This window comes from Gadus chalcogrammus, chromosome 21 (genome assembly GCF_026213295.1).
Source record: "Gadus chalcogrammus isolate NIFS_2021 chromosome 21, NIFS_Gcha_1.0, whole genome shotgun sequence".
Classification (NCBI taxonomy): Eukaryota; Metazoa; Chordata; class Actinopteri; order Gadiformes; family Gadidae; genus Gadus; species Gadus chalcogrammus.
The window spans coordinates 3,372,064-3,399,563 of NC_079432.1; the positions used below are offsets into that span (position 1 = coordinate 3,372,064).

The 27,500-nt window shown below is 49.8% G+C and overlaps 2 protein-coding genes across 2 annotated transcripts in view; one reads left to right on the top strand and one right to left on the bottom strand.

The window, feature by feature from the left end:
* Positions 1-13,332, top strand: part of LOC130374281 (estrogen receptor-like) — a 16,648-nt gene extending 3,316 nt beyond the window's left edge. The window contains exons 2-8 of the mRNA XM_056580959.1: positions 1-117; positions 1,838-2,058; positions 3,738-3,891; positions 5,951-6,089; positions 8,440-8,573; positions 11,349-11,532; positions 12,993-13,332. Coding sequence (XP_056436934.1) covers positions 1-117; positions 1,838-2,058; positions 3,738-3,891; positions 5,951-6,089; positions 8,440-8,573; positions 11,349-11,532; positions 12,993-13,287 — 1,244 coding nt within the window. The 3' untranslated portion in view covers positions 13,288-13,332. The remainder of the gene's footprint in view (positions 118-1,837; positions 2,059-3,737; positions 3,892-5,950; positions 6,090-8,439; positions 8,574-11,348; positions 11,533-12,992) is intronic.
* Positions 13,333-13,419: 87 nt separating this feature from the next.
* Positions 13,420-27,500, bottom strand: part of syne1a (spectrin repeat containing, nuclear envelope 1a) — a 133,764-nt gene continuing 119,683 nt past the window's right edge. The window contains exons 108-118 of the mRNA XM_056581866.1: positions 26,993-27,362; positions 26,278-26,346; positions 25,453-25,559; positions 24,975-25,101; positions 24,091-24,287; positions 22,947-23,153; positions 22,645-22,773; positions 21,369-21,641; positions 20,586-20,672; positions 19,747-19,805; positions 13,420-16,812 (exon numbers count right to left, since the gene is read on the bottom strand). Of these exons, the coding sequence (XP_056437841.1) occupies positions 16,539-16,812; positions 19,747-19,805; positions 20,586-20,672; positions 21,369-21,641; positions 22,645-22,773; positions 22,947-23,153; positions 24,091-24,287; positions 24,975-25,101; positions 25,453-25,559; positions 26,278-26,346; positions 26,993-27,362 (1,899 nt within the window). The 3' untranslated portion in view covers positions 13,420-16,538. The remainder of the gene's footprint in view (positions 16,813-19,746; positions 19,806-20,585; positions 20,673-21,368; positions 21,642-22,644; positions 22,774-22,946; positions 23,154-24,090; positions 24,288-24,974; positions 25,102-25,452; positions 25,560-26,277; positions 26,347-26,992; positions 27,363-27,500) is intronic.

A 27,500-nucleotide genomic window follows, 5' to 3' on the forward strand; every position in this document is an offset into this window, starting at 1 on the left:
GCCACAACAACTACATGTGCCCGGCCACCAACCAGTGCACCATCGACCGCAACCGCAGGAAGAGCTGCCAGGCCTGTCGCCTTCGGAAGTGTTACGAAGTGGGCATGATGAAAGGAGGTGGGTAGAGAGACACACACAGACACATAGACACCGACCCACACGCAGACCCACACACGCACAAGCAAACTGCCACACACACATAAACAAATGGACACACACGCATGTACACTGTGTCACACACACACACACACATGCACACGCAAACAAACGCCTAGATACGCACACACACACACACATGCACACAACCCAACATGCACTCAGACATGCATGCTGCCCCACGCACACAACCACACACCACCCCATACACACACACACACACACCACCCCACACACGCACACATAGATACACACCACCCCACATACATACACTCACACATTTACAATGCAAAACGCACACACAAATACATGCACACCGTGCATGCACCATTTTCTTTTTTTGAATTAATGATTGATTATTTTTTTTAATAAACAAATAACTGCAATGTAAATGTAAGAGATTAATATAAGATGAGACCCCTACTCCGTCCCTTATGGTCCTTGTTGACCACGTTTTGAATATTCAAAATAGAACACCTTCCTTCAGCTCGTGTTTAGAAGACTGGGCACCAAGTCAGGGTATGTTGCCAACAGCAGATAGCTCTGAGACTAACTTTAATGCGGCCTTGGAGGGATTTCCTCTTCAGGGAGTATCAACACTCGATTAGCGTGCACTATCACACTATTTGTTTTCATACTTGGTGAATGTGCAGAGTAGCCTGGCTCCGACCGCCTACGTACTTCCGCTCAATTTTCATTTCCCTGGGTTTGCGGTAGATTTGCGGGTTTTCTCTTTCTCCGGTCCAATCAGCGAACAGAGCAAGTGGCTGAGGACAATGACGTTGAGGTTGTGCGCTAGTTGGAGTTGTAGTCAAACCAAGCCCCCAGGAACAGTGCATACTTCCGCAATCCACCAGTGCTCAGCACAGCAGCCAAGCCTGGTATCGCAGCTGCTGAAGCGGGCTGTGGACGGGTCCCTCGATTCAAGGGGCCCAGAAGTAGATACCTCCGTTCACTCCAATACAAGTGAGGAAAAGGAATGTGTCTCCGCAAAAGATGACTGGATATCAATCAAAGGCTCATAATTATCTTTATCCCATGTACTAAAATATTGTACGTTTTCTCTTTTCAAAACGCCACCTCTAGCGTTTTATTAGCCGTTTTGTTATTATTTTTTGCTGGAGAAGGAGGGGTGGGCAGCTGAAAGGAGTCGTAGTGAAACAAATGTTTCACCCCGGCATTCGAGAGGGCCTATTGCACGACTCCGTTAACTTCTCGTGTCCGAGGTTTTTCCTTTACCTTAAAGGTGCCATGACATGCTATTTTATGGATGCTTTAATATAGGTATTAGTGGGCCTTTAACACAGTATCCAAAGACGTTCCCGAAATTCAGCCGTGGTGCAGAGTTCCAGCCACTCCGAGCCAGTTATGGAACTCGCTTGGTTATGGCAGATCCAGAGTGGCACGGGGCAGATCCGATAGTTTTGAACTCCAACAGACATCCGACTTCAAGTGAGATAACGTTTGTCAATGGAGAGAGGCTAGACTCTCTGTGCAAATTCAATGAAGTACGAGAGTCTGGACCAGGCTATGTGCCCAGGCATCCCAGTACACACTGGGCCGCAAAGACAGGAAACAGGATTGGAGAGGAAAGATGCCTCGTGCACATGCGCACGTACGTCCGTGCGCATACGTTGACGTGCACGTACGTGGACTCGGTTCGTTCTCTTTCGTACCCCAGGTATGCGCAAGGACCGTGGGAGCCGGGTATTGAGGCGCGACAAGCGGCGTGGCGTGGCCGGCGACCGGGACAAGGGTGCCAGGCAGCTGGAGAACAGGACGTCGCCCCCGCAGGACGGGAGGAGGAACTGCGGCAGCGGCGGCTCCAGAGCGGGCGAGAGAACGGGGGCGGACGTCGGAGGAGCGGCGAGGGGTTCTCGGATCGGGATCCCCCCGGACCAGGTAGGAGAACAGGAGGTGTCTCAGGGAGTAGACTGTAGGTACATATCTATGGTCCGACGGCAGGCGAGATCAGATCAGAGTGGACTCCATCTTTGCTTCATTGTTGTTTAACACCAACCATGTCGGTCGAGGCGGGGATTTAATGTAGTCTTGTGTGCGAGTTTCTGTGGGTAATGTAGTCTTGTGAATGAGTGCTTCTGGGTAATGTAGTCTTGTGTGTGAGTGCTTATGGGTAATGCAGTATTGTGTGTGTTGGGAAGGATACTTTTAAAATGTATCCAGTTACAGAATACATGCCCAAAAATGTAATATGTAACGTATCCCGTTTCATCACTCAATCTGAGTATTGTATTCTGAATACTTGGATGTATGAGTGCTTATGGGTAATGTAGTCTTGTGTGTGCGTGCTTCTGGCTACTAACAGCAAACACTATCTCGGCCAGCATTAAGATGTAAACAAGTGTCTGTGTCCAAAGACACTTTAAGAGTCTTTAGATAAATCGAAAGTTATGAATGTAACTACGGTTCTATGAATCCTGGATGACCGTGCTTAAAGCACTGGATATCTCCATCTCGCGCATGCGCATTTCGAGTACCTAATACCAACATAGTCACCTTTGACCCTCAAGTGAGACCGGGAAGGCTATATCTTCCGGTGTCCTCAGAGGATCTGTTCCTAGAATCTTCTCGCGAGAACACAAGGAGTGACTCAATGCTCACACACGTCCACCTTGGAAGCCAGCCCGCCCCTTGCCTTCTTTTTTGGGGGGGGGCACCCATAGCCGCAGCCCCATCATGTCAATGCCGCCCAAAACGACCGGGCTGATTGGGAGGGAGGCCCATTAAGGCAGAGGGGCTCGTTGGATTCTCCACCTCTGCCAGCCTAGCCACTCTAAGCACCTGAGGCAGGCGGCTGCAGTTCCATCGGGCACCGTCAGTGAGGCTCTCCCTCGAGTGCTCGAGACCGAGGCAAGAAGGGCAACTGTCGTGACTCTCCTCAGGCTCGAGAGGAGCCGCACAGGCGACACAAAGGTGGGCCATTACGGAGGCAGCCACAGGCAGCGTGACTGGAAGCGGAAGCGAGAGCACTTCCTTCACCAGAAAAATAAATCAACCGATATGAATTAGCTTGAGCGTAAGCGCTGCTGCTAAAAAAAAAGGGGAAGCCAAACTAAAACGTTACTGGGAGCGGGAGCGAGAGCACCGCCTTCACCGGTAAGTTACAAGGAAAATAAATGAATGGTTAGAACAGAGCAAAGCTAACGGCTAACACACCAAACAATAACAGAGCAATGAGGCAAACGAGTGCTGCTGGGAGCGGGAGCGAGCACACTGCCCTCACCAACAAACACCGGCTACAACTCTTTTTCTTTCTTTAGAAATATAAGCTAGCCCTTGCACGTAGCCAGCTGTAAGCGAATTTCCTTCCTTTCTCTAAACAAAGGTTCAATACGGTACCTGTGCAGCGAAAAGATGTAAAGGAACAGATCCTCTGACGACACCGGAAGATATAGGTACTCGAAATGCGCATGCGCGAGGTGAAGATATCCAGTGCTTTCAGCATCGCCTCTGGCGGTCAATAGGGATGAAATAGAACCCTCTTCTCAATTGCGAAAGGGACAGTGCAGGGGGGGTGGCTTGGCCCTCGATGGTTCATCGCTGTCTCCCCATTGGTCCAGGTGCTCCTGGTCCTCCAGGGGGCGGAGCCTCCCATCCTGTCCTCCCGGCAGAAGATGAACCGGCCGTACACCGAGGTCAGCATGATGACGCTGCTCACCAGCATGGCCGACAAGGAGCTTGTCCACATGATCGCATGGGCCAAGAAGGTCCCAGGTTAGGACTTTCACGATATAAGCCCTAAAAAATGTGATAACGTTTATTGTAGCTGAAACACACAAACTTTGAAGATTATTATTTGTTCTTCTCGTGATGTTTGAAAGACATGTTTTGTCATGTGAATGAGGAAAACGTGTGCTGTTGTGTGCCGTCTGAACACTATTTTTGGATTTTATTAGAGATAGAGTGTGTGCTAGGTAGATGTTTGTTATCCAGTTAGCCATTGGTTTATTGCTAGATCACTTTCGTAAAATTTTTGTTCAAGTGGACTCATGTATGAACTCTGAAATGTTGTAGTTGGGCTTTTGTGGGGGCTTTTATTCTAGCTATCAGGCTTTCTATACAATGAGGTAGGAATCCATCAACATACTGTTATTTTTCTAAATCACTAACTAATCACTAACTGGAAACCTTTCTCATATGGCCATCTTTCTGGGTATTTAAAGGTTATGTTCAGGTCATCCATCTAAGTGTTGAGGTTCTTTTGGTGGTTGTCTGGCAACTAGATTCTTATTGGACCCCCAGTTACTCGAATGTAAAGTTGTGTGGTCAAGTGTTCTGTACAATGGACCGTCATTGATTGTCCCAGAGTGCGCTCACTTTAATCTGCGTCACTATATAGGCAAATAAATCCACACGATAATTTATTGTGTGCTCTGCAGTGTGTGTGTGTTTGTGGATTCTCTGTGTGTGTGTGTGTGTGTGTCTGTGTGTGTGTGTGTGGTGCTCACTTTTTGTGTGATATCATTGTGAAGACCTTACATTACCTAGCTGTTGCCTAGGTGTCAGGTGCACACACACACACACACACACACACACACACACACACACACACACACACACACACACACACACACACACACACACACACACACACACACACACACACACACATTCAAGCATACACACAGAATCATTAAGGTTGTTGGTAATTATAGTCATCACATTTGACAGGGTTGTTTGACCAATCTGCTGGCACCCCGTGGAGCGTAAATGCAGGATAAGGCATGCTAAGCACACACACACACACACACACACACACACACACACACACACACACACACACACACACACACACACACACACACACACACACACACACACACACACACACACACAGAGCATGCAGGGTAAACACTGGAGATGGTAAACTCCCCTCTCCCCACACACACACACACACACACACACACATCACAAAGAAAATACTCACCAAAACATTAACACAGACGGCCGCGTGACACCCAGGCACTCACTGAGCGAATCCTTATTCTGTGGCAGTAAAGCGGCGTGCGTCACTGAGAGCCTTAAGGAACAGCGCCTTAATTGCGCGGGTCGTGGGCAGGGCCTCATGGGGGGGGGGGTACTTAAATATGAATTGGGGCAGCTGAGTGCTGTGGATTACTGGCACGCGGTGAAAATAGGCAGATTGCAGATGTTCCCGTTGCATCGTGGCCGGGTTAGCCCTGCCCTGACAAGAGTGGGAAACAAAAACCAAACGCAGAACGCCACTCTGGTGTGAAACGTGAGGATAGTGATCAGACATGTGACTGGACTTTGTCGTGTGAAATTTCAAAGGTATTATTGAATCAGAAGTTTATGCAAGGCTAAGTATTTTTTCAACTTCCAAAATGTGGATGGGCAAAACACTGTATATCTATACAGAACAAATCTGTAAATATTACAGCTTTGAATAGCCTATATTCTGTGGAAGTACTGCCTGCATCATCGTCCCATATTGTAGCCTTGTATGTGAGTGCTTATGGGTAATGTAGTCTTGTGTAAGAGTTCCTAAGGGTAATGTAGTCTCGTGTTTGAGTGCTTATGGATAATTTTGTCTTGTGTGATGGCTTAAGAGTGATGTAGTCTCGTGTGTGAGTGCCTATGTAGTCTTGTGTGTGAGTGCTTATGGGTAATGTGGTCTTGTGTTTGAGTGCTTATGGGTAATGCAGTCTTGTGAATGAGTGCTTCTGGGTAATGCAGTGTTGGGTGTGAGTGCTTATGAGTAATGTAGTCTTGTTTTGATTGCTTCTGGGTAATGCAGTCCTTTGTGTGGCAGGCTTCCTTGAGCTGTCCCTTCATGACCAGGTGCAGCTCCTGGAGAGTTCCTGGCTGGAAGTCCTGATGATCGGCCTCATCTGGAGGTCCATCCACTACCCTGGGAAACTCATCTTCGCACAAGACCTCATCCTGGACAGGTGGGAACCCATGCTCATGCTCCCTCTGTCTCTGTCTCTATGTCTCCGTCTATATGTCTCTCTCCCTGTCTCTGTCTGCCTGACTCTCTTACTCTCTATCTCTCTGTCTCTTTCTCTCTCTCTTTCTCTCTCTCTGTCTCTGTCTTTCCAACTCTCTCTCTCTCTCTCTCTCTCTCTCTCTCTCTGTCCTTCTTGCAGGATCCTTTCATTGTTTTTCTTTATGTTTGTTCTTTCTTTCCGTGTTCTCCATGTGCAACATGGAGAACACACTCTGACACACTCTCTGAGAGGCAGAAATACACACACACACAAACATACAAACATAAAGAAAGAAAATGAGGTGTGACATGCACACACACACACACACACACACACACACACACACACACACACACACACACACACACACACACACACACACACACACACACACACACACACACACACACACACACACACGCACATGCACACAAGCACACACACGCACACACACAGTATATAAAATCAGCATTGTCGATTTTTCGTTTCACACCTTGGCAGTCCTTGTGCATCTTCAAATAGTCAAGGTGAAAGACTCATTATCTGCTCCCCCTACGGAGCCCAGAGGAGCCAAACCTCCCTCCAGCACCACCAGCACCACCAGCACCACCAGCACCACCAGCACCACAGCACCACAGCACCCAATCCACCACAATCATGAGTGTGCCGGGCCGGCAACTAGGCGAGATTCAATCAGAACCTCAATACACTCGGCAAGATGGAGGTGGACTGCCAAGGAGATGAGAGAGAGAGAGAGAGAGAGAGAGAGAGAGAGAGAGAGAGAGATTGGAAAAAGTGAGTGAGAGAACGAGTGAGAGACAGAGAGCAAGCCAGAGAGAGAGAGAGAGAGAGAGAGAGAGAGAGAAGAGCAGTGTTATAGGGACACAAGGGGGAACAGGGCTGTTTTTTAGGCACGACTTGTTCCCTCCGCTTCCTCTGGTAAACAACATGGCCCTGCCACACTGGATACCCTTTAAAGACCAGGAGGGAGAGAGGGAGAGGGAGGAGAGAGGGAGATAAAGATGGATGAAGAAGCAGAAGAATAGGGAGCCCGACTCGCAGACAGACGGAGAGCCCCTACCCTCTAATGTGCTCCATGGTCCCATTTGATCCAAAGGGGTATTAGGGATCATTACCTCTGAAAAGCCCGTCCCCATCGGAGTGTCCTCAGCCAATTGGATTTGATGGCAAAAATGCAGCGGGTGGAAGAGTGATGGATTCCTCTTTCTGGGTTCAGAGGCTTTATCTTCCTCTTCAGATCCATCTTGGGTATTATCCAGCTCGCGACCATTGTCTGCTCAAACTGTGCGGAGAGACATGGCCATCCGTCCATTACTTGTTCCACCGCCCCCCCCCCCCCCCCCCCCCCCCCGCGCCCCCAGATGGTTCGAGCCCCCAGTCATCGTCAGACTTGAAGATTTCCCACTTTCTTTCGCTTCATATTTGTTTGAAGCAATCATGTGTCTGGATGCATGGTATATATGTGAACGGATCGTTAAAGCACGAAAACGGATTGGTGGAGTGTGGCCTGGGATTTGTAAACAATGTGTGTGGATTTGTAATACACATGCCCCCTCCTCTTCCCCCTCCTGCAAACACACCTGCCCTGACCTCGATGACTTTCCCAGCAAATCCAATTAATCTAGACTTAGGGGCAGATGTAATGATAGTGAAAAGAACTAACGATGCACATAAAAGCCATGAAAGGTCCACAACAAAAAGAGAAGATTTAATGAAAGGAAAATTGGTGATATTGATTTAGCTCTTAAATCTTGATGAATTGGATTTACTGGGAAGAAGTGGCCATCGCCTCCCGACAAAAGTCTGTTTGCTGAAGAACAGGACAGGGCCTGGGGAGTTCAAAGCAGTGCACCAGTCTGTCAGCACGCTTTACAAACCAGTGCACCAGTCTGTCAGCACGCTTTAAAAACTAGTGCACCAGTCTGTAAGCATGCTTTACAAACCAGTCGACCAGTCTGTTAGCATGCTTTAGAAACCAGTGGACCAATCTGTTAGCACGCTTTAAAAAACCGGTGCACCAATCTGCTAGCAAACTTTACAATTCCATGAGTAAGGATTTCAACTATGTTTATTATTTTTTAAGTCATGTGACCCCATGGGGGCTCCGCAGTAATGCAAGACGGAGCCCACTCGAAATCCATAATGTAAAAGGGAACCACCAATCAGGGTGATTGTGGTTGGGATCCCGCCTTGATTGACAACAGACAGTTTTCCCTCACTGTCCCCCCACTGTGGTGGGCCGCAGACCCCCGACGGCCTAAGGAAGTTGTTCTGCTCCCTGTCTCTCCAGGACTGAGGGGGACTGCGTAGAGGGCATGGCGGAGATCTTCGACATGCTGCTGGCCACCGTCTCACGCTTTCGGATGCTCCAGCTGAACCCTGAGGAGTTTGTCTGTCTCAAGGCCATCATCCTGCTCAACTCTGGTGAGTGGACACCAAACACCTAACCCTAACCCTAACCCTAGCCCAAACCCTAACCCTAACCCTAAACCTGTCTCAAAGCCATCATTCTGCTCAACTCCGGCGTGTCTTTTTAAAGCACTCTAATCTAACCCAGCACTTCATTCTTATTTACCGGACCATGTTTTTGCAGCATAATTCCCGTTCCCTGGGGTAAATAGTGGTCACGTTGGCCAAATACGCCCACCGAAGTGTAGCACTGATGTGTACAGGCACATTAGCTGAACAGAGTGTTCTCGAAAGGTCTGTATCATCAATGTTTCCGATGCACGTCCCCATGACAACGTGACAGAGAGGGGGGCGGGGGCCTGTGTGTGTGCATGTGCGTGTGCGTGTGTGTGTGTCTGTGCCAGAGACTATTGCCTGCTAATATGAGAATCGGTTGGTCTTGAGGTACCTGGAAGAACAACTAATGTTCTGAATGGACGTGACCGAAGAGATGGGATGTGAACTTTCCCCCGTCGGTCGAGTCAGTTGAGACAGTTTCTACGTGACGAACCGATTCAGATATTAGTCGGCTACACCTGGTCCACGCAGCCTTCCTCCGCTGGAGTTTATCCCCTCTCGCCTGCAACACGTCCGTCTCTCTTCACTGTACACAAAAACACAAAAAGCCCATCAAAGAAATATACTGTTTATATACATTTGTCTCAGATTATCTCAGCCTCTGTGGTTTTTCCTCTCTCTCTCTCTCTCTCTCTCTCTCTCTCTCTCTCTCTCTCTCTCTCTCTCTCTCTCTCTCTCTCTCTCTCTCTCTCTCTCTCTCTCTCTCTCTCTCTCTCTCTCTCTCTCTCTCTCTCTCTCTCTCTCTCTCTCTCTCTGATTGAGCGGAAGGAGCGAGTTTTGCGGAGCGTGTGTGAGTTGTTGGAAATATAGTTGGGTGAAGGTTTTGCGAGGTGTTTGGTGGGTTTTGGTGTTACTTTGGGGTGTTTTTCGCGATCGACCAGCGGCTGCTGGTTGGTGCGCCTGGAGTATGGCGGCGTTCGGGGAGCTTCGAGATCTCCACCACCTTCCCGTGTTCAGTGGAGGACTGCAGTCTGGCAGTGGCAGGTGTTGTCGGGCACAGCAGCATCAGGTCTGCGGCCCGGATGAAAGGAGGGGTCGTTGTTTTTGTGGACAGCGTGGCCAAGGCAAACAAAGTGGTGGAATCTTGGATCGTTGTGAAGGATTTGTTTGTGTCCGTGTCTCCGCTAACAACGCCGGCAGCGAGGTTTACTATCTCTAACATCCCTCCGTTCATTGGCGACGAGGTTCTGGTTCGGGAACTATCGAGGCACGGGAAAATAGTGTCTGCAATCATTAAGCTGCCGTCGGGATGCAAATCTCCCCTGCTGCGGCATATAGTGTCACACAGACGGCAAGTGCACATGATTCTGAACAAGAAGGACAGTGAACTGAGTTTAGTTTTTCAATTAAGGGTGGATGACTTTGACTATGCTGTGTTTGTAAACTCTGGAACTCTAAAGTGTTTTGGCTGCGGAAAAGAAGGGCATTTAGTCAGAGCTTGCCCGGAAATAGCCCCCGAAAATCGGGCTGAGCCTGCTGAGGCGACAGCAGGCTCCTCCAAAGATGTGGACGCTGTAAAACAGCGAGCTGCAAGCATTGGGATCACAGAAGAAAATGTTGTAACTGCAAAGCAGTGTTGGGAAAATCCAAAAAAGGCAACTCATGATGATGAAAATTTTGAAATTGGAAAGCAGGTTCTTAAAAATCCAGAATGTTTTTTTGTATGTGTTGACAATGAAAAAAAGAGTGAGTGCGTTGTACAGGAGAAGGGGGACGATATTATTACAGAACCAGCAGAGAGTGTAGAGGCTGGGCCCAGCTCTGCTGCAGCAGAGCAGAGTGACAGTGAGGGTGGGTTGATGGAGGAGGAAGACAGTAGGTGTAAGGCTCCCCTTCTTAAAAAGAAACAGGCCAGGGAAACCTGTGGCTCTAAAGCAAAGAAAACAGCAGCTAGGGAGGAGCAGACAGTCTAGTGAGGAGGAGGAGGAGGAGGAGGGGGAGATGGAGGACTGTGTAACAGACAGCCAGCCCCTCACTGACTAACCACTGGCTTCTGCTTCACAGCTGGATGGGATGTACTCAGTACATAGTATACAGGTGTTCTTGAAAAAAACAAAAAATATGAAGAATGTCCAGTATGATAAATATTTTGCAGATAAAATATGCTGTTGTTTTCTGTAAAATCTCAGATGAACATCAGAGGGGAGGGAGGTTTCACTGAGAAGGAGTATTATAGATTGAAAAAAATTGGACAGAGACTAGCAAAAGAGCTAAGCAATGTTGAAGATGCAGAGGGTATATAAAGCAGTGTGCCTGCTGTCTCTGCTAGCCTGTGTGTCTCTCATAACATCAGCTTTAATTAGCTTTAATAACTTTCCACTCTCAATGTGATTTTTTTTAACTGCGTTTTAATGAGTGTGTTTATTTAGTGATTGATTATTTATTGCTGTCTAATCTAAAGTCTTTGTTGTCTGTGTTAAAAGGTTAATTGTTGATTTGATTTCGACTTCAAGAATTACTACTACGACTGAAAATACACAACGCAGAGTCTGTCCGAACAGTTTAGAAATAAGCTGAAATCGAACAAAAGAAACGGTGAATAAAGTTAAAAAATTCACCGTTGCACTGGTTTGTAAAGCGTGCTGACAGACTGGTGCACTGCTTTGCACTCCCCAGGCCCTGTCCTGTTCTTCAGCAAACAGATTCTCTCACTCTCTCTCTCTCTCTCTCCAGGGGCCTTCTCGTTCTGCACCAGCACCATGGAGGCCCTTCACGACAGCCTGGCCGTTCAGGGCATGCTCGACACCATCACGGACGCCCTCATCCACCACATCGGCCAATCAGGATGCTCCATCCAGCAGCAGTCCCGGCGGCAGGCGCAGCTGCTGCTTCTGCTGTCCCACATCAGACACATGAGGTAGGAGGACTAACACATCAGACACATGAGGTAGGAGTCACACACATCAGACACATGAGGTAGGACTAACACATCAGACACATGAGGTAGGAGTCAAACATCAGACACATGAGGTAGGACTAACACATCAGACACATGAGGTAGGAGTCAAACATCAGACACATGAGGTAGGAGTCAAACATCAGACACATGAGGTAGGAGGACTAACACATCAGACACATGAGGTAGGAGGACTAACACATCAGACACATGAGGTAGGAGTCAAACATCAGACACATGAGGTAGGAGTCTAGAAACATGAGGTAGGTCTCACATGAGTCTAGTCACACGAGTCTAGACACATGAGGTCTGACACTCTTGGCCACGCATATCAGACTTTAGAACTTCTCAAGTTCTTAGCCTTAGCCATGCGTTCCTTGGATTGGGTCTCAGCCGGAGCCAAAACAAACGTGAGGTGGCTGACCGATGATGTGTGAGTCTGTCTGATCCTGACTGAGCCGATAGCATCCTGTCAGTAGCCTACCGTGGCCACACGGCCAGCAACCGGTGAACTAAAGCTTTACTTCAGTTTGGAGGACAAGCTAAACTGTGAGACAAAGTGTTCAGACAAAGGTTCTCTTCAGACGATTGTCTTAGTAACAAAACAGGAAACACGAATCACAACTCTGCCCACACACTGTCTGTCTGGTTTCCGTTCAAAGCTCTGATACGACTCTAGTAGGTCCACCTAGTTGGTCTAGCAGACCAAATGATAAATGGACCGCATTTATCCGAAGCGCTTTACAATATTGCCTGACATTCCGCTGTTCATGCACACATTCACACACCGACGGCTGGGTCAACCATACAAGGCGACAGCCAGCTCGTCGCGAGCAGTTAGGGTGAGGTGCCTTGCTCAGGGGTCACACCTCAACACTCAGCTAGGAGGAGCCCGGGAGCGAAATAGCAACATCCCGGTTAGCAGCCAACCCGCTCTACCTCCTGAGCTACTGCCACCCAGACCAGAGTCCAGAGAGATTTAGGAGGTCTTTTGTTCCTGCAGCAACTAGGCTTTTTAATAAGGACTACCGATTTCATTGTTATAATTCTGCTCTATTTATATTTATTGAAGCTGTTGACCAGTTGTGGCAATATGGCATACTAGCAAGGGTGATACAATCTTGCTCTTCCTAATATTGTTATTTAATCCCTATTTATAATTCACTTTCTAACCTTCTATTATTTAACTATGATAGTGGAACATACTCCCACTGCGACCACGCTCTGTCCTTGTTTTAGGTTGGTACTTGTATTCCTGTGTTGCACTGTATGTTCTATGTTTAATACAGACCATGGTGGCAAACCAGTTTCCCCATTGGGGATGAATAAAGGTAATCCTATCCTAATGCTCGTCAGTCCTCTCCCTACCTTATGTCCCCCGCCCTAACCCTCCGCTTGTCCCCCCCCCCCCCCCCCCCCAGTAACAAAGGCATGGAGCACCTGTACAGCATGAAGTGCAAGAACAAAGTGCCGCTGTACGACCTGCTGCTGGAGATGCTGGACGCCCACCGTCTCCACCGGCCCGTCAAGGCGGCCTCCCACCCCCGGGGCGGGGGTCCGGGAGACCGCGAGACAGCCTGCACCAGCGGAAGCTCCAGCTGCTCCGAGTTAGGTACCGGGCACCGCGGGGCCGGCGGGCTAGAGGGCCACGGTCGGGCCCCCGGTCCCGGGGTGCTCATCAGCGGGGGGCCCCTCCACGAGTGTGCGTCCGTCTGAGAGACACGCTGGCAGGGCGCCCCCTTGTGGTGGATCTGAGTTATGAAAGCCCTTTTTTTGCTGTGAATCGGGTGTGGTTGGTGGGGGGGGGGGGGGGGGGGGTGGTGGGGGAGATAGAGAGAACGGGGATGATAGCGCGCCGGCGATATGGGCGATCCGATTTAAAAAAAATGACGTATTTGAATGTTCATTTAGCCATGATTGTTTTGTTTTATTTAAGTGATTTTACTTGAGTGAGTTTCGCATTTTTTTGGAGTTCCTTTAGCAACATTCCAACACATTTTCGTTGACTTGTCTAAATCGAGTTCAGCGCTCGCTGGATACCGTTCAAACTGTGTGAGCGTATGAATCGGGCGGGGATAACATCTTTGGAGTCCTGCTCACGACCGTAGCAGACTGCGTCTTGACATTTCGTGGCCTAGCTGGCTAACTAGCTAACGGCTAGTTTTTTATACCCATGTCGTGCCATATGCTGAATGTAAAATACTCTTCACTCTCTTGTGGTGCCTTGCCCCATCTATCTGCCTTCATGACCGCCCATTTGTGCCAACTGCATGCCAAGCGGGGTGAGATTGTTGTAAACCAAAAAAGGCTTAATTTCTCTCTGTGCCAATGCAACTTGCAATGTCATAAAGCTTTAGTGCCTTCTTAAGAATTGGGACGAAGCCTTAATTCATATTTTGGGGGAAGGTTAATGTAATTTCTATGATGTACTGAATATATCAGTTCCCTCTATGAATATCTTCTTGCGTCTTGGGGTCTTGGGGTATTGATAGAAGTGCTAACGAAAGTCATAGCTTTACACTGCGTAATTTAAGACAATTGGCATTTTCTTTTCTATAGTAGATCTGTTTTCTATGCGTATCAGAACATGTTTTTTTGTCTTTTTGTTCAGTCTAAATTTGTATATTATGTGCAGGGCTGAAAAAAATGGGGTCGATTTTTGCGGGAACATTTGAAGGGTCTGTAAATTATACCTGTCTTTAAGTTGACGTACGTGGATAGTCTTGATGCCGTTGCCAAGGCTACGAGGACACACAATGCACTCCTCGAGTGAATACAGGAATGTACACAACCTTGAGTGGAGAGGGACACATAATGATATCTACACAGAAACAAAATTAAAGCTTAATACACCGCCAGGCTCTTCTGTGGGCCAGGAGACGTATGTCTCTAATCAACTGTCCATGATAAGATGTGAGTGCATTGTTCTGAATTAATATTAAGGAGATTCTTGGTGGTGGTTCCAAGTCATAATATGGACGCCGAAGGCACAACAAGCAGCCAAAAAACGATTTGTCAAAGAAGTTTGTACCCGTCAATATTTGGGCTTTTTGCCAAGCAAGTACATTCTTTCCAGGGACATACCCAAGAAATGATCTGTGTTTGCCCATCCTGAGATTATAAAGCCAGAGAGCAAACTAGAGTGCACCATTGAATGATAATTGGTCATCTTTTTGAAGTTGCTTGTCTGAGTTTCATGTTGGTCCCCAATATCTGTGCCAGTTTGCTGTTTTGACTACTGTGCCTTGCTAGCCGTTTGATGCGGCTAGCAATCACTCGCGGCCAAAGTGAAGTCACTTTGGCTGCGAGTGTAAAGAGAAACCTACTTTAGTGTCCGTTGATCCCACATGAGTGTTGTTTACTGTTTATTAAAATAAAGGTCCTAATAGTGAAATTGTTGCAGACCTTGTTTCGCTACCTCATTCGAAATAGTCTCCTCAGCCAAAAACAAGTCTGAAAACATGTGTATTTTATATATTTTTTTACTATATGTAAAGAACATTCTTCATGATTTCAGCATTAGCAAACTGTACATACATAAATAACCATTTCCATGTCCGGGCTTTTTTTTTTATGTTTCTTTTTACAGTTTCAAACAGCGCAGACTAGATATCTCCATCGCGTCAGAGGTGTCGTCCTCACGGTAACAAAGCACCAAGCATTGTTTTTCGCCCGCCTCCGCACCTCTGTCTCCGTACACAGACCGTGATTGGTTGGCAAACTTAAAAAGCAGAAAGGACTTGCAGAAGTGCATGCTCGAACTAAAAAGGTAAAAAAATAACTGCCCGCGTTTTGCGGGGCATTTGAATCACCGATAGAAATAAAATAAACGGAATCTCATCCTGCGTGTCGAGGTTTGCCCTACGTGATTAAATATTGAAATACTAGAATGGATATAAAAGGAGATCAAAACAGGGACACCAGCATTTGGCTGTCTTGGGGGAAGACTGGACGGCTTCGGTGAGGAACCATAATCAGGCGCTCGTTTCAGTGCGTTAGGGTTCAGCTATCGGCTACCTTCCGTGACGAGTTTGTCTCCGAAAGGCTGTTTTGTAAATCTCGTGAACAAAATAAAATAACGGCAGCCATTTCTTTTAAATACAAAGTGCGTCCATCAGAAATCGTCGGCCGATTCCGAAGGCATTGGATCACTCGGTGTTCAAAATCGCAAGATTTTACCATGATGTCAATTTTGAAAAGTTCTCATTTTGGAAACCCTTCAAAGAGATGAATGTTTGATACTTCACCTAAACTACGATTTACAGGTAGAATCTCCCACAGTCTGTGCTGTGTCCTCGTGAAATTAAACAAATCTTCAAATCCAATCGAACGGAAAAAAATAAATAGTAGCAGCACTGAAGTACGAACAGCGCCGTGGACTTTGGCTCCCAGCACGCGGTTGTATATAAATAGTGCTCTTTGATTCAACCGTAGAAATAAAAAATACGTCAAAAATAATATACTTCATTTTTCCGAAGAAAGAATAAAAAAACAACTGCTATTATTCGGATGGAGGAGGCTTGAGTCCCTTCACCCTGGAGACGCTAGGGCCTCAGTCAACTGGCCCCAGAACGCTCTAATGGACTGGTTCTCATTGTGTTACTGGTGGAGACACTCCATCGGATTTCATATGCTCCCAGCGTGGGGGTGGAGGGGGAGGTGGGGTTGTGGAGTTGGGGTCGGGAGAGTGGGAGTCGGGGGTCCTGCAGGGAAAGAACAGGGAACATTCATACTAGTCAGAGTGTCGGAGTCCTTGGCAAAGCTGGTAGCTAGCTGCGGAGGGACAGTCCTTATACGGGCGGAGAGTTCTGCCCGTACACGGGCGGCTGTCCGGTCCTCACACGGAACAGAGGCCACGATGGACTGGGCGGATGTCTGGTCCATATATGGTCGTGGGGGGGGCGGTCCTCATAGAGGGGGTGTGGTCCCGGTACAGGTGACTTCGGGGTCCTTGATGGGGCGGCGCCTCATATAGGCGGAGGTCCGTTGGTGTAGCTCAGCATGGGATGGAAGGAGCGGGCGAAGTTGTTGGCGTGGTGGCAGCTGTAGTCCTCCTGGCTCATGGGCACGAGGCAGGCGAGGCCGAGGATCAGCAGCAGGAGGAGGTGAACCGGCAGCGCCGCGCGCAGCACGCGGAGCAGGAAGGAGGGGCCCGCCGGAGGGGAGGAGGAGGTCCAGAGGCCGCCCGTCCGGTCAGAACGGGAGGAAGCGCAGCCAGCGGTGGCGAGGGATTTGCTCGGGCTGCAGGCGGGAGGGGAGACGAGATCACGAGTCAAACAACAGGAAGGAGAGAGAGAGAGAGAGAGAGAGAGAGAGAGAGAGAGAGAGAGAGAGAGAGAGAGAGAGAGAGAGAGAGAGATCCTGAGTGGTGGTCAGGGAGGAGATGGCATCTAAACTGTGCTCCTGGCTTTGAGTTGGTCTGCATCGGCCCTGTATCGGCGGGGAGGGGGCGTGTTTACAATTTGAACGCAGTAAGGTGCATCAGAACCCAAAGGGACTCGAACCCCCGTAGGAAGCACCTCCGCAGACCAACCAGAGCCCGGGGAACGAGGACTGGATGTGGGGTGCAGAGAGAGGATGGTACACACAAACACGTATGCACAACTGAAACACATCTGGGGAGGAGAGAGGAGGAGAGGAGGAGGGGAGGAGGAGAGAGGAGGAGGACACGACGAGAGGGCCTGCGCGCCCCACCATACATTCCTAGAAGACACGCAGAAGGAACACACAGGGGCACAGAGGACCACACACACACACACACATGCACGGGGAACACTCAAAGTGGGAATCGGCTTACAAGGCGTCCTCCTGTGTGATTGGCTGAGGAGAACGTCTGTCTGTCTCTCTCTCTCTCTCTCTCTCTCCCTTTCCTTCTCTCTCACCCTCTTTCCCCCTCCTCCCCCCACTCTCCCCCTCTCTCTCTCTCCCTCCCTCCGGCTCCGCAGCCTAGTGTGTGAGAGTTCAAGGTCCCCTCTCCTTCGAGACATGGCGCAACGGGGCCAAAAGTTTCCCTTTCTCCCCCTCTCTCTCTCTCTCTCTCTCTCTCTCTCTCTCTCTCTCTCTCCCTCTCTCTCTCTCCTTCTCCCTCTCTCCCTCTCCCTCTGTCCTCCCCCAGAGGAACATGGCGTTCCCGGTCCGCCCGGAGGAGGAAGTGACCGAGGCTCTGTGCCCAGACGACTCAGACCCACTTCCTGTTCCTCCCGCTGTGGCTGGGAACCTTCCCGGCCACGAAGGCCCTCCTGTGTGGGTGTGTGTGTGTGTGTGTGTGTGTGTGTGTGTGTGTGTGTGTGTGTGTGTGTGTGTGTGTGTGTGTGTGTGTGTATGCATGTGTATGAGTGTTCGTGTGTGAGTGCGTGCCTGTGTATATGCATGTGTGTGTGTGTGTTTGTGTGCGTGTGTGTATGCATATGTGTTTGTGAATGTCTGTGCGCATGTATGCGCGTTTGTGTATGTGTGTGTGTGTGTATGTACCCGCGGGTGTGTGCGTGCGTTTGTGCGGGTTTGCATGTGTGTGTTCGTGTGCGCGTTTGTGTGTGTGTATGTGCGTGCTTGCCTGCATGTGTATAAGCGTCTGAGTGTGTGTGTGTGTGTGTGTGTGTGTGTATATGCGTGTGCACATGTGTGTGTGTGTGTGTCAGCTGTTCCGGCCCTTCTGAGCCCACCAGAACACTCCTCTCCATGGTAACACGCATTTCAATTTCCGTCTCCAATTAGTGAGTAATGGGCGCAGGGGGGGGGGGGGGGGGGGGGGGGGGGGGGGGGCAGGGGGGCTCGCCATTGTGCATACAGAGGAGCCAATCAAGGAAGGCCTCTCCTGTCGTCCCCATGTCATGCTGCTCAGCCCAGAGATGCCGTCCAAGGCCACCGCTTCTCAGGCTGCGCAGACACACACTGCTCCCAGCGGGACCCTGGAGCTCAGAACAAACGGCTTAGGGTAACCCTAACCCTAAAAACAAATGGGTTAGGTTAAGTGTTAACCCGAACCCGTTTCTCTGTCTCTCTCTCTCTCTCTCTCTCTCTCACCCTAAGGGTTAACCCTAACCCTAACCCTAAAAACAAATGGGTTAGGTTAAGTGTTAACCCTAACCCGTTTCTCTGTCTCTCTCTCTCTCTAACCCTAAGGGTTAACCCTAACCCTAAAAACAAATGGGTTAGGTTTAGGGTTAACCCTAACCCGTTTCTCTGTGTCTCTCTCTCTCTCTCTCTCTCTCTAACCCTAAGGGTTAACCCTAACCCTAACCCGTTTGTTTTCCCTAACCCTAGCCCTAGACAATGTGCCTAACTAGTAGCTTTTGACCACCTCGTCATTTCTACACGTCCAAAATACTAACTAAACGTGACGTTTTGGAATCAGCGGTGGAGTGACTTGGAGGGGGGGAACCGGTCAGGACTGGTGATAGGATCAACAGCACCAGCCCAAGGCGCTGGCCACAGCAGAACCAGTATGTATCGGCACTCTTCCCAACATGATCCCCAAAACTGAAAGTGCGGCTCTGTGTGTGGAGAGAGAAGTGACAGAAGAGTGATGGCTGGAGCCACGGGGGGAAGGATACACAGGGGACAGAAGCAGGGGGGAGGCTGTGGGTGTGAGGACTCGCACACCGCCACCTGGTGGGCGAAGGACAGCACTACAACACAACACAGATTTCCCCAAACGAGAAGCAACAAAAGGGAAAAGGAAAACCCAAAGTAGGATGGGAATGATGGGGGTGATGGTGCCATTCCGCAGAGGGAGGGAGCAGCAGGTCAAGGCAGTGCACAGCACATCAAAACGACAGAGAGACAGTTCACAACATGACAGGGAGCTGGCCCATGGATCAGCCAATCCCAGCTCATGAAAACAGCCAGTAAGGAGGCTTCTAGAACGAGGGAGGGTCATGGAACGCACGCTGAGGGGGGGGGGGGAGGGAGAGAGACCACTCCGACATTTGACAATCTCGGCGGAGTCGCAAAGCAAAATCAACAGTAATCAAAATCATCTTTTTGACGATAGACAGATTGATTTCGTGATTGGACGTTTAGTTTGTTTGCCAGTTTAGTTTAGATTTGATTGAGTTAAGAAGTGGCAGATAGGATGGAGGTTCTAGGTTGAGGTTCGAGGGGGGGGATCTAGGTGGGGGTGCGTGCGGTTCCGTTACCCTCCCCGGGTTCTAGAGAGTCCAGGGCAATTGGTACCTGTGGCGGGGGCCTCTGCTGGGGTATCCTGCGCGGGCCTGACTACTTTTGCCCCGGGGCTGTACCAAGGCAATGAGCAAGGGGGGAGGAGAGGGAGGGAGGGAGGGAGGGAGAGGAGGGAGTGAAAAAAAAGAAAAACAATGTTTCAGTCCAGGGCAAATAAAGACCAAGCTTCTGATGAGAGTAAAATCAAATTAAAAAACGATGAGAGAGCAGAAGTCGTATCGCTAGGGAGATAATAACAAAAGGGGGAGGGGCAGGGGGAGGGGGGGGGGGGGGAGGCAGCAACATGATCAATGATGGTGATCGTACAATCAAGTACTAAGAAATCTGGCTTCTCGAGACTAACATTGGGGCGTCTGGAGACAGGGTGGTGTGAGTGAGTGAGGTGGACGTGGGATTGTGTGGTTCATCCTTTGGTTAATGAGGATGAAATCCATCACAATCTCCGAATCGTCGCCATGGCGTCGCGTTCATAAAAAAGAAAAGCCAGTATTTCTTGTGAGGTTTTGGAGACACATATTTGCGTAAACATAGTGACCATGACCTCCTCTTTAAACAAATATCAAAATCGGGGTAGCTAGCAAACATTTGGTATTGGGTTAGCATGTTAATAGGACGTCTGAAAGCAGGAGAGAAATGAACTGAAAAAAATTGATTAGAATCTAAGATCTCCGAGCTATAGGAAGGAAATCAAACGTCATCTTAGAGGACTACTTCATAAAATAGGGGTTTCTACATGTTTCGCTGCACAGCGTTTAAGGGGTGTCCTGTGCTAAAGTGTAGCCGGCGCCCCCGACCGGCCGGAGAGCTGGACGGTAAAACGTGGAGCACATTACCAGTCGTCGCCGGTTAGGGACGGACCCTAGGGAGACGGGACGAGGGGTTCCCGACAGGTGGGCTTTGTTCACGTGGGACAGCGACTCCTGTTGAAACAATGAAAAATAAAAATCTGTTACTTTGGCCGTTTCGCCACTTTCTGATCCTGATTGAAATGTGAGCGGAGGGATGACAGATGCTCTGTATCTGCTGCATTTCCAGGTGTCTTTCCCTGGTATTGGGGGTGGATGGTCGGGGTTCAGCCCCCCAAGAAGGCTGGGACCCAAAGCCGACGCACAATAGTATTCCTGAAAATGTCCACGTCCAAAACAGACTTAAGTCCTCTACAATGCCAGCGATTAAACACTGCCCTTCTGCACCCACACGTTGTGGGCTGAGCTCCGATAAAACAGTATTAAATCATCTTCGTTTTTCATTAAGAGCCCAAAGTACTCTCTGGGTGTGCTTTGGGCTCAGGGAGGGGGCGCTGTTGTATGGCCTGGCCCGAGGCTGTAACTTATATACTGTGGAGTACTGGCACTGGGCCACTTTATCACTTATATTGTTTGTTTTGTTTGTCCTGTTTGTTCTGCTTGTCCTTACTTTAATGTTTACTTCTGCATCCATTTTTGTGTTCCTTAGCACTACTTTGTGTTTTTATTGAATTGTATTACATCCTGTGTCCTCCACTGCTGCTGGGCTGCTGTACACACAGGAACTTCACCTCCGGGGGATCAACACATGATTGTATCGATCTACTACTGGAACCACAACGAAACACAGGCTCGACTGCGGCCTCTGACCTGCTTCCCCTGGCCGGCCTCCTCCAGCCTCCTCTCCAGCTCCTCCAGGTCCACGTTCACCTCCCTGAGGAGCAGCTTCAGCCGGTTCCAGATGACGTGCACCTTCTCCTGGGCCTCCAGCCGCTCCCCGGGGCCCGAGGGCGGGGCCGCAGGGCCGCTCCCCGGGGGCTGGGCGCCGGGGCCCGGGGGCTGGATGTGGACCAGCAGCTGGGTCGACAGCTCCTGGAGGGCCGACACCTTCTGCTGGGAGTCCAGCAGCTCCTGCTTGATTTGCTGGGCGGTGGGGGGGGTGGGGGGGGAATGATGGGGGATGTTATTACGTTGTCACGTTACGTTATTATGTTCCGTTATTACGTTATGTTATCACGTTACGATCTCACTTTACAATCTCACATTACAATAGCAGTTTACTTTATCACGTTACGACCTCACGTTACGATATCAGTTTACTTTATCACGTTACGACCTCACGTTATGATATCAGTTTACTTTATCACGTTACGACCTCACGTTACGATATCAGTTTACTTTATCACGTTACGACCTCACGTTATGATATCAGTTTACTTTATCACGTTACGACCTCACGTTACGATATCAGTTTACTTTATCACGTTACGACCTCACGTTATGATATCAGTTTACTTTATCACGTTACGACCTCACGTTATGATATCAGTTTACTTTATCACGTTACGACCTCACATTATGATATCAGTTTACTTTATCACGTTACGACCTCACGTTATGATATCAGTTTACTTTATCACGTTATGATATCAGTTTACTTTATCACGTTACGACCTCACGTTATGATATCAGTTTACTTTATCACGTTATGATATCAGTTTACTTTATCACGTTATGATATCAGTTTACTTTATCACGTTACGACCTCACGTTACGATATCAGTTTACGATTGTTGCCGGAGATGTTAACACATCTAAAATGACTTGTGAGACCGTTAGGTATATCGTACTTTAGATGCCTTCATCCTGTTTATAAGCAGCCTTAACACGTTTAAATGTGTGCTTGTGTGAGATCCGACCCCTAACCAGCGTGTTCCCACTTCAGAACCACTAAAACAGACGTTAACCCAAAATAAGCACGACGACTCCTCCACGAATCTCGACCATTATATTGATCACTTGAAAGTGAAAAGTGAAAGTGAAAGTAAATAAAATATTAAAGGACGCAATAATGAAAGCGCAGCCAGTGAGACAGGGTCATCATAACCCCCCCCCCCCCCCCGCCGTGCCGGCGGGTGGTTCCTACCGTGAGCGTGGCGTGGTGGCAGCGCAGGGTGGGCCGGTCGGCCGAGGGCGCGGCCGGCCCGAGCTGGTTGCGCCGGCGGTCGATGTGCTCCAGCCACAGCAGCAGCCCGTGGCTCATCTCGTGGAACTCCTGCAGCACAGGGAGACGGGTTCTGGGGTCAGTACTGGAGCGAGCCACCCACCGTGGGTAAAGGAAGGCGTTGGACTCGGAGGGGAGGGTGTGTGTGTGTGTGTGTGTGTGTGTGTGTGTGTGTGTGTGTGTGTGTACACGTACACGTGCACATGTGTGCGTGCTGGTCCTACCTGGCACTGCATCAGCGCCCGCTGTAGCTCCTCCCTCCAGGCCTCCAGCGAGGAGCTGAGCCGCTCCCAGCGGGAGTTCATCTCCTTCAGCCCGTCCCTCAGGGCCCACGCCTCCTCGGAGTCAGGCTCCGATTGGAGGAACTCGCTGCCACTCAGGTTGATTGACAGCACCTCCGACTTGTGGCCGTCCATGCTCTTCTGCAGCTCCTGAACGGGGGGCGGGGCCAGAGGGAGAGAAGAGGGAGGGTTGGTGATGGGGATGGAAAACCATAGTGTGCATGGTAGTTAGCATGAAGGTTAGCAGGGAAGTTAGCATGCTAGTTAGCATGGTGCTACACCTTCTTGGATCCTAACTCAACTCTGACGGTTAGATTAAAAGAGCAAACATGGGGTGAAGCGTGTATCTGCAATAGAACAGTGGCCATTACATCACTGCCCCTCCACCCCAGGCCGGGGGCCAGAGACCATGTTTAGGAAGCTCCTGTCCAGGAAAAGGGTATAAGTTAAGGTTAGATGGAGTAAGTGTATGTGGGTGAGTGGCGGGGTATTTTTAGAAGGTGTGAGATGCCTCGCAGGCCGTGGTCTCTTGGCTAGTTGTGCACAGAGGTATGCTATCATGAGGTCGAGCGCTAGGCCAACAGTGAGTGTGTGTATGTGTGTGTGTGTGTGTGTGTGTGTGTGTGTGTGTGTGTGTGTGTGTGTGTGTGTGTGTGTGTGTGTGTGTGTGTGTGTGTGTGTGTGTGTGTGTGTGAGGTGATCGGGTTTACTTCAGGACCCCAGCGTAGCTCCAGTAGAATGAGATTCCAGTACAGACAGAGATGGGTGGGCTTACACATCCACTCAAACACACACAAGACTACACTGCATGCTACTCTACTACTAAAAATAATCGAAACAAGAGTTATATCAAAGGTCTTTTGATATAGTGTGTACTTGACGTCCTTCATTAGAATTTGGAAAATGAATATTAACTCACTGATCTCAATAAATAACAGATCCTCAGAGATATTTTAATATTCATTACAAGCTAATTCACACACACTCTTAAGTTCACGCGCACACACACACACACACACACACACACACACACACACACACACACACACACCCCCCCCCAACCACACACACACACACAATCACACACCTTGAGCTTGCGGATGCGCTGCTGGATGGCCTGGATGTCTGTGCTGAGGTCCAGGCTCCGCAGGTGTCCTAGCTCCGCCTCCGACTGGCCCAGCCACGCCCTCATGGTCTGCAGGTCTGAGATCAGCTGCTTTTGCTTCTGCCGGTGGCGGTCGGTGAGCGACTGGGCCTGGTGCAGCTCCCAGCGCTCGATCACTCCTGGAAGGGGCGGAACCACGGGTCAGAAACCACGCCGAGAACCACGCAGAGAACCGGGGGTCAGAACCACGGGTCAGACCCACGGAGAGAACCACGGGTCAGAACCACAGAGAGAACCACTGGTCAGAACCACAGAGAGAACCACGGGTCAAAACCACAGAGAGAACCACTGGTCAGAACCACAGAGAGAACCACGGGTCAGAACCCTGGAGGGAACCAGGGGTCAGAACCACGGAGAGAACCACGGGTCAGAACCACGGAGAGAACCACAGAGAGAACATGGCCGAAGTCACACTACTGAGGACACCAGTCAGGGCTTGTGATTGGTCGATGGTAAAAGAGGACTCTTTTACTAGGGAACCAGGGTAATGTATTGGAGTGGGGGGCAGTGTAGTGGCTGGTGTTCCCTAATCTTAGCCCAAAGGTACTCGGTTCGATCCCAGCCCAGCCCAGGGCTTACATACGCTAACTAGCTTGTAGCTATCACTGGTGCAATATATGAATTCTGAGCTGTTCCTGTTAAACCAATGACCCAATAAAGGGGTAAACACATCCCCGATGTGGGCAGGCCTCACAAGGAGATTGAACCGGTGTTTCACTAGCGTTTCAGGACAGGGTATGGGAGTTGAATACTGTTCTGTTTTCGGTGTACGCAGTGTGTTCTGTGGCCGCGTCCCCTTCACCGACCTGCACTCTGGGCGTCGGTGCTGATGGGATTGGTGAGGCCCGGGGCGTCCTCCTCCTCCTCCGTCAGCTCCTCCTCCGCCCTCCTCACCGCGTCCATGTTGCCCCTGCACTCCCCCATCAGACGCATCTACGGTAACCACGGAGACAGGGTTCATCGTCTCAGTGTTATGCTTGGTACGCTTTGCACATTGAGTAAGAAGCATGGTCGTTAAAATAGAATTATTGAGAACATTAGGTACAAAAAGACAAATCAATAGATACATACAGAGCGATATCGATCACTTGAAGGTGAAAAGTGAAAGTGAAAGTAAATAAAATATTAAAGGACGCAATAATGAAAGTGCAGCCAGTGAGACAGGGTCATCATAACCCAGCGAGCCACATGCTCTGTGTTGTGTACAGGTGACTCACGTGGCCCATGTGTTGTGTTGTGTTGTGTGTTGTGTGTCGTTTGAGCGGGGGTGTGCCGGTGACTCACGTAGCCCATGTAGGAGGAGTCCAGCTCGGGGCTGGAGCCGTTGGCCAGGCCCTCCCTCTGCTGCCGCTCCAGGGCGGGGTCCCGCTGCCTCAGGTGGGCAGGAGTCCCTGGAGGGAGGGGCGAGGCAGAGCAAGGGTTGGACAGGGAGGGAAGGACGGTGCAAACGGCGTATCGTTTGGAACGCAGCCATGCGTTGATTGTAACTCAACAGGACACGGACGTATGGAGCAAGCACGGCATGCCACCAAAATATGATAAAACATGAAAATATGAATTTGTCGGAATGGCAGAGCTTTGTGGATGGAGACGAAACCAGTCGTGCTAGTTCTAGTTTGTTATATTCCACACTGGAGGTGAACATTGTTAGATGAACCATGTGGTGAAACCATTAGCAGGCAAGAGGAACAATGCGATGGATTAGCATGGAGTTAAACGGATGTGCACATGAAGGGGTTCACCTCAGCCAGGTGAGACCGCGCAGGGGAACGGAGACGGACATCATGCAGCACTAATCGTGCTAGCTAACAAGGCATTACAAACCAGCATGCTAATTGATGTAGCATGCTAACCGACGTGCACTCTGGTTAAACGGTAAGCTAATAATGTCAGGAGAACGGTGAGTGACATCATGCGGTGCTGGCCGTGCTAGCTAACACGGCAGTCCAATGTAGCATGCTAACCGACGTGCTCTGTGGTTAAATGGTATGCGCGTTAGTTAGGTTCTGGCACGGTGGCGCGTAGCTCGATGCTACGACCGCTAGCATGCGGCGGCGGGGTTATGTGCTTCAGGCGGGGACACCCAGACACTGCGGTGTTGTGGCCTACCGGAGGAGGACCGCAGGGTGCTCTCGGTCAGTTTAATGTATGCCTCGGTGCTCTCGGGGATAACTACATCTGGGGAGAGAGGGACGCAACACGACACTTACAGTCTGACTCTGCACGGAGGAACCACCTGCTTGTCGTGCGAACAAGTGGTTGAATGTATGGAGTTTGTTGTGTTTTAGTGCGAGTTACCTACAACTGGATAAAGATACAGATATAAGATGTTATATTAAATATGGGTCAGCTGTCTGGAGATATGGTTGAATATATTTACAATGTATATGTAAAGCCTTCATACAAAGCGGCTCAGAGTGAATTCTGGGATACATCATGAAGGAGCTCAGAACTCAATTAGGTAAGTTGGTACATTTGTAATATATGGTTTGGATTCAGGGCACAATCGTCTGCAAAATGGACAGTTTTAAATATGTACCCCGAAATAATATCTACAGGCCAGTACGCACTATAACTCAAGAAAGCTAAATTAGACAAAACTCAAGCAATGTAAGAGAAAAAACGCTTCAACAATTTGACACATGAGCAGCATTTGGAAAATGCGCTGCGAATTCAGACACTGTTTATTCTTGTTTCTGCCAGGCGCTGTGTTGTCTGAATATGTGGTTTGTTTACTAAATCCAGCATGTGTTGTGTTCCATTTGCAAGTGTTACAGTGCATAGATCCCTCGGCCCCCCCCTACAACACGGCCGGGGAACCCACCTGACAGCCCGGCCGTCACCGCCGTGCCCAGGTACTCGTCCTCTCGCTCCTGGCCCCGCCCCCCTGCCTCGCCACCCAGGCCCCGCCCCTCCGCCGCGCCGTCCAGCCCGCGGCTCAGGTCGTAGTCGTGGTCCCACTCCAGCGGGATGGAGTCCACGCTGGCGGGGGTGTCCCGGCCCGAGCGCTCTGCACGCACCAGGGCGGAGGCGGCGGCGGGACGTCCCCCGTGGGCCGGGGAGGCGTCGCCCCACTGGAGGTCTGAGAGGTCCGAGGCCACGCCCTCCTCCTCCTCTTCCTCCTCCTCCTCCTCCTCCTCCTCCTCAGCGTCCTCTAGCTCGCGGTCCGAGCCGTCCAGATCGTCATCCACCAGCTGGGGGGGAGGGGGGGGGGGGAGGGAGGGGGTAAAGGGAGTAAGGGAAGGTGATAACGGAGTGAGGACAAGAGAGGAAGGGAGTAAGGGAAGGTGTTAAGGGAGAGATGACAGGGGTAAGGGAGGGAAAAGGGGAAG